The following is a 10,063-nucleotide window of genomic DNA, read 5'->3' as shown; positions in this document are numbered from 1 at the left end:
GGCCTATCATTGGGCGAGTGCAGTGCAGGGAGCTGCACAAGGAAGCGATGGTGGGAAGACAAGCATACCGCATGGAGGCAGACTTTGGAAGGGAGTGGACGCAATAGTGAAGCACCGCACTGCGATGAGGGCATCGCAGGATTTGGGTGGGGGAGAGTGTCACGAAGTGATTCCTAAGACGCTTGGAGGATGGAAGACACGCATGCTAGTTGGCAAAAAGCATAGTTTGACTAGGAATGGTTCCAGGGGAGGGGCATGCAGGAGCACAGGATGAAACCTCTTCAGAGTTCAGGCAGGTCAACTCAGTTGAGTGTGAGGAGCTTGTCGCTAGTCGAGGACTTGACTATGAAGAAGGGAGTTGGCCATCTCTGCACAAACTAGTCGGGAGCTGGAGCCGTTCCCCTGATGAGACCAAGGTAGGTCAAAACCAGTCAGCATGTATTCTTGAGAGGGCAGGTCGTGGTGGCTAATCAGGGCGTTTGCGCGAGTTGAAGTAACACCTTGGTGCCGCACGGGCCGTCCCGCTGCACCAAATCTCTAGGCCCGTGACATTAAGGACACTTTGGATCAAAATAGTAAATTTACAGTATTGATACTTATCAATTTTTTTTTTTTTTTTTGTAATATAACCTTATAAAGTAGTCAAAAATTAAATTCCCAGCCCATATTAATTCCCAAACCCATCATCCCTCGAATTCCTCTCTCTCAGAGTCACACGACCTAATCTGGACGAATTTCCAAGCAAACACCTACTATTAACCACCGATCGGCGATCAAAACGCCGACAAACGCACCTTCACAATTGCTAGTGGATTTCTAAGCAGTTTAGTGTATGTATATCTCTCTTCATCTTTCTCTTTGTGTTTGCTTAAATTTCTCTCTAATATTTGTGTCATGATATTCTAGTTGAGATGAGTACCTAGATGGGTATATTATTTGATACCACCTATGTCTTTTCAATATTTTTCAATGATATACATGCACTGTGAACCATGTTCACAAATTCAATCCTAAATTTATTTCTTAATTAAAGCCAAGCTTGAATCCTAAAGTTAATATCACTTGATTTCATTCAAGCACTGTCAAGCCAAGCTTGATCATAGCTAGGGAAAAGCTCGTTTCAACATGAATCGAGCTCAGACACTGTCCCTTGGGTTTGACTAGCCGAGCGACTTATAAGTTGTTTACATTGTTTCAGTGGCATTATTTTAGCAATTATATACATATATTATTTTTATGTTTCAGCAGATGGGTTCAATTTTGGAAAGCGGGTGGGTGCATTCTGAGGAAGTGAATGTGGGAGGTTATAAAGACATGATTAGTAACTTACCAACATGTCTTATTGGCCATATCCTATCTTTTCTTCCAACAAAGAATGCAGTGGCAACTAGTGTCTTGTCAACCAAATGGAAGTACCTCTGGACCTCAATCACTAATCTAGACTTTGATGATGGATTGCTATATGCATCGGCAACTCCTTGGAAGGGTAACGAACAAAGACAAAGTTTAGTGGAAAAGAGCTTCGTAAATTTTGTCTACCATGTACGTTCACGTAACGTATCAAATTTGCATAAATTCCGTCTGAGATGTACTCGGAGTTATGATGTTTCACATGTTAATGCATGGGTTTCAACGGCACTATCACGTAATCCTCGTGAACTTCATCTTTCAAAAACAGGGAGTCTGCCTCATGAGCTTTTTACTTTGGTTTGTCTACAGAGTCTTAAAATCCTTGTCATTGATTCACTTAAATTTTCGGATGATGACTCATTCTATAGGCTCTTTTCTAGCTGCCCTGTACTCGAAGATTTGTCCATAGAAAATTGTGATTTGGGAAATATCAGTGTTTTTAACATTTCTGCCCCCAATCTCAAGAGTTTAACCATGAATTGCGGGACTTGGTTGAATGAAACTTGTTCCCATACTTCGAAGTACAAGATTGTGCTTAATACACCAAATCTTCAAGACCCCAAATACAAAGACGCTATAGCATAAGGCTATTCACTGAATGAACTAAATGCTCTTGTCAAAGCTAACGTTAGTTTCGTACGACATCGCCTTTTTGGTCGGGATAGATCTATTGAACTAGCTATAGCAGAGTTTGTTGAAAGAATGTCTAAAGTTCAGTGGCTTCATTTATCGTTTTATATGATGGAGGTTAGTTTGCTACACTCTGTGCGTCTATTTTTTAATGGTGGTTTTAATGCCCAGTTGTACTTTTGAGACTACAACTGCCTGTTACTTCAAATGTTAATGGACTTGAATTCATTTTCTTTTTGCATGAAGAGATTTGAGTGGTGCAGATCTCCGTCGCTAAAGTTTGAACGGTTGACATATTTGGAGCTTGGTGGTGATGTCCAATATGTTCCATGGAAATTGCTACTGGATTTTGTCGAAAGCTCGCCACGGTTGGAAACTCTAATTTTTCAGGTAAAACACCAACTGCTTTGATCAAATTAAATTATTTAAGTGGAGAAAAATTACCTTAGTAATTAAAATAGTGTTGTTACTATTTATATTTCGTATTTGATTAGGGACTTTCACGGGATGAACTAAAGGAAAAGCGGACAACATCAGGTTGGTATCAACCTCAGTATGTGCCTTCTTGTTTGTTATTTCACCTAAAGAAAATCGAAATTAAGGAGTTTGATGGGAAGAGTGCTGAGCTGAAAATGGTGGAGTATTTCTTGATGAATTCAAGATTTTTGGAGAAATTGATAATTGGTTGTTATTATCCGGGTGAAGAGTTGGAGTTGGAGATTTGCAAAAAAACTTTTGATGTTACCAAGGGGTTGCCAAGTTGAGGTTCGTTCAATGCTTGAGCGCTATTTTTGAAGGGAGTTGGTGTGATTAAGATATGAACTTGCTTTATGCTTCCTTTTGCTTCTACTTAGTTGCTTCTTATTAATAGTTAGTGTTTGGTAACTATGTATTATTACTAACGCGCTAGTAGCCTAGCAGTATCAATCTCTTACTTCCCAAAGGGAGGTCAGGGTTCAAGTTTCATAAGAGACAAGTGTGTGTAAATACCAACTAAAAAAAAAAAAAAAGCTGTTTGGGAGGTGATTTTTCAAAAGTCATCCCAAACAGGGCCTTAAATGATGTCATAAAGAACTTTTCATTTGTCAGATTATTTTTGTGATATTTATGTTACATTATCGACTAGTAAAAAGAAGATCTTGAAAGGTTCATTTGATGATGAGTTTGTTCTACTCTGCTGTTAACTCATCTCTTAAACAGGGACTTGCAACCAAATTACAGTCCTAGATTTGAAGCATGACATGCACTAATTAAGGTGAAATCATTCTTTATGTTGCCCAAGAATGGACTCTTGGGATAGAGTTCTTGTCTAATAATGGCAGATTAAAAAACTAAGTGGATAGTATGCAATTTCAGTTTTAACAAATATGAGCTAAACAATATCAACAAATATATGTAGTAGCATGCAATGGCTGATTTTCAATTTATAAAACTTCAATTTCTAGCAAGTAACTTATAGCAATTGTGCAATAATAGAGATATGAATTCAGCAAATTAATGGCACAATTATAAGAGAGATAAGGGAAGAGAAATTGCAAACACAGACACGGCAATTTTAGCGAGGTTTGGAAACTCCTACTATTCGGCTCAAAACCCCTCTTGAGACTTTCTAATCCACTATGGCTCCTTCTTACGGGTGGAGAGCAAACTTTGATTAGAAGCAACTCTTTGTTTCTCCTTGTTAAGAGACAACCTCTCTTAGTCTTCCTTTGGGCCAAACTAGTCCTTATAATATCCTTGTTAAGAGACCACCTCTCTTAGTCTTACATAGATCACACCAACCCTTACAATTTCTTTGCTAAGAGAAACTCTTCCTCTTAGGCTTACAGTATATTTGTAGTACAAGAAATCCTCTCAAGAATTGATAAAAATTAAACCTCACAATAGAGAATATATGAAATCAAGTGAAGCTCAAACTGTATGTATGATATGAATGAGAAAAGATGATATAAGTGAAGAACAAAAGCTCTTATGAACTTAATAGAATCTCTCAAGTGTAGAATAGAGCAAAAGCTCTTTGAAGATTCGACTTTAAATCTTTAATTGACTTTCTTAAGTTTTATATATGAATGATATGAATGAAAGATGAAGAGAAGATGAAGAACAAAAACTCTTTAATGCCTCATAAGGTCTCTCAAGTGTTGGCTCTTTAATGCTCTATGATTTCTCTTGAATGCACTGTCTCTTACTTTCCCACAATGTCCATACATTGTGTATTTATATGCCCTTGGAAGAATATAGCCGTTTGGGGGCATTATGGTAAGTTCCCATGAGGTTAAATGGTCAAAATTGCCGTTGGGAAGCTTCTGCCCATACATCTAACCGATTACAAGGCTTAAACTACTCGAGTAGATAAGATCTAAATCTCATCTAACCGGTTACAAGGTGTTGTCTAACCAGTTGCTTGAATGCAAATGATTGAGGTTATTCTTCTGGCTTAGTTCAACTAATCGGTTACTTGGTGTGAACTACCCGGTTACTTCAAGCTAAGTACTCGGTTACAAGCTTCTTCCTAACCGATTATATCAATTATTGTTGGAAAGAGTCCGTTTCTACCTTAATGCATTTACTCGATTAGAAGTTTCTTCCTAATCGGTTACATGGTCATCAGATTTTGGTAACAGTGTTTCAGACAGTTCAACTGGACAGTTTTTTTGCAGGACTTCTGCATATACCTTCTTTCCATTGAAAATATTTAATATGTTCATTTTCTTTAAGTTTAAATTGTAAATAAGGAAGTACCCTCCATTTGGATTCAATAAAAAATATAAAATCGTACTAAATCAAAATGTAGAAATTCAATTTTAGTACAAATTTGGATTTCCGACAATTTTGGTAAAAATGAATCCTTATGTAGATCAATATAAAATTGATGAAAAAATCTCATAAAATCCTATTTGGCTATTTGAAGTATAAGGAGTAATTACCGGAAAAAATTATTTTGAAATAATCATTATTTCAAAAATTAATTTTTCACACTTAGCCATTTTTCATACTTAGCTTAAAGGACAGTTTTTCATCGGGTGCATACTAGGGTCATAATGTCCTTTACCAAGGCATGGTAATAAAGGATTTATAGATGAATAAATAAGTTCCAAGCTTTAACCTTTACTTTCTAGAGACCAATATGAATCATTTGATTAATGTGCATGATTTTAGCATTTTAGCTCAAGTGTTTGAGTTATTTCAAAACTTATACAAGCTTGAACTAACTCATTCTTTAGCAAAGACTCCATACGTCAATTATATATGTGAATGAAGTGTATAATCTATTACTAATAGATATAGGAACTCATGAATGATAATGATGATATGCATGATCATATAGAGATGAGTTTCAAATGGATTCATAAATACTTTGACATTGAATCCTAAACACTCACCATTCTATCTACTCCTTTCTTCATGCTTTATCCATGGTCGTATATGATTTGAGGTATTCTTGCTTCATTGCTTTCTTTCTGTCTTTGAGTTCTTTCTTGATCATTGATGTCTTAGCTATCTTTGGATGGACTTTGCATTTTGTTCCTTGCAACTTTAAGTCTTCTTTGTATCCATTGTTTTCCTTGATGTGATCTTGAATAATGGAATACTTGGAATGATTTTTAGTGCTTCATTGAGGTCATTCTTTGAATGTGAATAATTTATATAACACTCAATATAAATATTAGTCCTTAAACACCATTAATGATTTGTTATCATCAAAACCTCTAGATTTTCCTTGGATGGAATCTTTAAGGTCAACAATCTCCTTCTTTTTGATGATGACAAAACCTTGATGTATTCATAAGCAAGTGGAGTAGCATTTGAAAAACAATCTCTCACCGCATATCTCAAAGAAGATATGTTTTTGCATAATCAAGAGTTCATATGACTATGAGTAGTGCCACTACTTACATATGATATATGTTTTTCATGTCATATATGTTTTTCAAAGCATTTTGAACACTCAAGTCATATACAAATCTGTATATTTTTATAAAAGGAAGATCTTTGGCATGAAGGCCATTATTTTAAATTATCTTGACCACACTTGCTCTTACGTGTTATAATTTCATCTCACTCTCTTTAATTTCTCATGGTCCAATCGTTATTTAATCATCTCTAAACTTAAATAGTATATAATTTAAGATGATTACACCTTGAGCGTATTAAATTTTTTATTAAAAAAATAAGATGTGTTAGTATCATGAGATATATTATACACATACTTGTATTTGCAAATCTTGGTTGTAACATCTCACATTTATTTTCATGAATTGTTACATCTTGTTATTTGCTTATATACCTTTGGGAAACCCATAAACTTCAAGCATAACTTACTTTATGATATATCTTAAGCATACTTTACCTATTATTGCTTCATTGTTCCATTAGTTGCATAATCATTGAATGATATATGATGTAAATGGAAACATGTTGATAGGGGGAGATTATTGGTAATCTCTTCTGAAGGAATATTGTATGTTTTGCTAAGCTTCATTAACTTATCTTGAAATTGACAAGCATGTTGCAAAATGACTTGTTAGTCATTTTATTCATACTCATGAGTTTTCATGACTTTGATGATTTTTTCCTCCTCCTTAAAAATATCAAATGACAAAATTTATATTTGGATTGAAGCACACTTAAGTTCCTAGATTTGTCTCTACAAATGTTGTTTGCCTTTTGGCTTATTCTAGTCATAACTTCATTTGTTTTATTATGTATACTTTTGTATACGTTTTGCTTATTTGAGTTTATATTTCATCTTTGGTTATGTCTTATGTATACTTTTGTACATGCCATGAACCTTAATGATCTATTGAATTCATGCTATCAATGAAATTGGCTTCTTATGATATAATTGCTTACATGTCTCATTCCAAAGCATATTATAGTCATTAATAATACTATTGCCATTTCATGATAATCATTGCTTCACTGTGCTAAATGATAAATGCTCAATGAAGTTGTTTAGATCTCTCACCTTTTTGAGATGTTAAAGGGGAAGAGATATACGATGCGTGAAATGATCTTAAATGCATGTTTATGTTTAAAATGATTAATGATATAGAAAGTATGTAATTTTATAACATTATGTTCATTGAATGCACTTTGATAGGGGGTGATTCTTCATGTAAATGAGTTTAATGTCTTTTTTACACACATTCTTTAAGAAATGATGTAGAAACATCATATAAAGCTCTAAAGTAGTACAAATGGATACATCAAAATGGAATAGCACTTGATATCACATTATTTATCTAGGTTGAACAAAATATCCTTTGAATGACATATTCCCAAGACTAAAGTGTCAAATAGATATATGAAAATTAATTTCCATGACACTTGAAGAGATTTAAACCTTTAAAGAATTCAAGTTTACTCATCATGCTAATTTAAATTCATTTTGCATGCTAGTGGTAAACTTCTTTGCACCAATCATAAATGTTGATTCAATGATAGTATATAGGTGTAATCAGCATATTTTCATATAGGTGTAATCAATTATGAAAAAAAAAAAAAAAAAAAGGCATATTTTCATTAATGGTTTTGAAAAAACATATATATAAATTTTGTCAAAAACCATCAATCTTGAGAAAATTACTAAGCCTTTCCAAGAGAGTTGTAGGAGCTTATTTTAATCACATAATGCCCAAAGATAATTTTAAACATATAGTTCAAAATTTTATACATTTCAAATCCGAGTGATTTTTTTTCCTGGTCCTTTTTTTTAAAAAAAAAATTTAAAAATAAAGTCAAGTAAAAATACATTAAAAAACATTTAGCATTTTTAATTGCTTCAATTCACATAACATATGCAAGGTCATTCATTTAAATCGTTCTTCATGGTTGAAGACGGATGTATTCTAACTTAGTTACCAATGATGACACATGATTCCTATCATGATGTGATTATAAAAGAATAAAGATAAAAGTATAACAATTTTAAGAAAGAATTAGTTCTTTTATCTTACACATATAGAATGTTCACCAATGAGTGATCACTTGGATGGTGGTGAACACTTTAACTCTTAGGAAGGCATTATAAATTCTCATTCTTCATTTTCATTAGATTTTCATGAGTTGAGTCTTTTAGGAAAGCATTAGAAATTCTCATTTTTATTTCTCATGAGATGGCTCTTCTAATGAAATTTGTTCCTTTAGGTATTCAAGATAGGACCTATATGATTTATTATTTCTCAAGTCCATCTAAACCTTTTGAAGTTGAACAACCTCATTTTCTATATGCATGGAAATGACATAATAAAGTATGGATAAAACATTTAAGATCACAAAAGCATATAGATAACTTTTTAGACATTGCTACTTTAATAGATTTGATAAGGTTCAAATGAAATAGCATTGATGGTCTACATGAGATAATGTATGCTTTCCTTTGATGGCATATCTTCCAAAAAACAAATTTTTCACAAAGATTGAGTATAGTTAATCTAAAAATCATTTGAAAGGTAGAGAATCATTTCGTGTTAGCATGTTCATAACTCATATACCAAAACAAATTACTTTCATGTAAAATATCAAAATCTATAACATAAACATTTTTACATCTATTAGCAACAAATAGCATATCAAGAGTATCATGCTTAGAATTACGTAATTGAATTATTCATATAAAAGCACATTAATGAGAAATGAATTCTTTACCCATGGTACTAACTTCATTAGCTTAGAAGTTCTTTCTCAATGTGATGCATCCTTTCCATTTTGTGAGTGAGAAAAATTCTTGGCATGATTTCATTTTTGTGCTCTAGTCACCAACTTGAGAATCCACCTATTCTTGAGTGAAGATGATTGTTAACCTACAAAATATACTCAAGTGGTATTCTGTGGTACCCAATTATTTTAAGTTTCTTATTAATTAGTACACATTGATATAGTTCCTTTTAGAACTTAATTCAATAAAGCACAAATGTGATACTTCCTTTAGTTTACATAATTCAAACAAAATTTGAATTTTAAATGTCTCTAACATGCTAGTGCCATTATCAATTAAAATAGTAAATGCTTAGGATTACATTATAGCTCAATGAACCAATATTATTCATTCATATATGGAATACAAAGTACTTCTATGTGCATTATCTATAATGAACTTCAAGAAATGACATAAAGAACAAGATTATTTCTAAGTAGGCAAAAATGAATTAAGTGCCCCCTTTTTGAAATACAATTTAGGAAGAATTCTTCTTTTCAAAAATAAATTTCCATCTTCAAGGAATGATAGTATATTGGAAAGTAAAGCTTCTCTAGAGACCTACACTTTTTAAAGCAATTTTATCAAATTCTAAGTGTAGCAATTCAAATGCAATTTCAAGTATTAATACATGAATAAAATTATTTTCAATTAATAAACCATGCATTAAAAACAGTTTGCATAAGCAATTAGTACTTGGAGGATGAAAATAAGAATTCCATAATAAATAACATATTATTCTTGTCTTTATTTCTCTAGGGAAATTCATTCAAGGACTCCTTATTTATGTTGATCGAAGGCTTAAGGATACATTTTTATTTAACAACCATTTATTGATCATAGATGATTTTACCATGCCAAAAGAGTCGAACAATAAAAAGTTCCTATAAAGATTACCAATTATCATGCTTTTGTAAATGTTCCCAATTGTAATGCTCATTTGCTTTGAGAGTGAAGAATTTGGAACATTTCTTACATCATATGTTAAACAATCATTATCAAGAAGTTATTTGTCCTTGGATGATGATGAAGCCTTCAAGCAACCCTACAAGGTAAACTTAAGAAATCTTCTTTTGGTGCTCAAATTTTCTTGGGTCCATAGGAGTTAGCTAATGGCACATAAGTTCCTTTCGGAACTCAAATCCTCTTTCTAAATGAACAATTTTAAATTATGTGTCCTAACTTTTTACAATAATTGCATTTATGATATTGAAAAGAACTTTTGTCAAATGAATCATTTAAGAACTTTCTCTGTTTCAATAAACATGTATCTTTAATATGAGGAACATACCCTATCCCATTTTTGAAAAAAACACTTCTTTG

At 32.8% G+C, this 10,063-nt stretch overlaps 1 protein-coding gene across 1 annotated transcript; it reads left to right on the top strand.

Annotated features, from left to right (window-relative positions):
- The first annotated feature begins 236 nt into the window (after positions 1-236).
- On the top strand, positions 237-1,995 carry LOC132305213 (F-box/LRR-repeat protein At3g59200-like). The gene is made up of 2 exons (XM_059802886.1): positions 237-416; positions 1,246-1,995. Exons 1-2 carry the CDS (start codon positions 237-239, stop codon positions 1,993-1,995), a joined length of 930 nt encoding a protein of 309 aa, XP_059658869.1.
- The last annotated feature ends 8,068 nt before the right edge of the window (positions 1,996-10,063 follow it).

The sequence above is a fragment of the Cornus florida genome, unplaced genomic scaffold (genome assembly GCF_030987335.1).
Source record: "Cornus florida cultivar Cherokee Brave unplaced genomic scaffold, ASM3098733v1 CherokeeBrave_3.0.0_Hap2_Chr04, whole genome shotgun sequence".
Lineage (NCBI taxonomy): Eukaryota > Viridiplantae > Streptophyta > Magnoliopsida > Cornales > Cornaceae > Cornus > Cornus florida.
This window is presented reverse-complemented; position numbering and strand designations above follow the sequence as displayed.

What these genes read in the sequence shown, in the direction of transcription:
- LOC132305213 (XM_059802886.1), top strand. Translation starts at nt 237, where the DNA reads ATGGTTCCAGGGGAGGGGCATGCAGGAGCACAGGATGAAACCTCTTCA. An exon ending in GTTCCCCTGATGAGACCAAG is followed by an intron (nt 417 to 1,245) that starts GTAGGTCAAAAC and finishes TTTATGTTTCAG; the next exon opens with CAGATGGGTTCAATTTTGGA.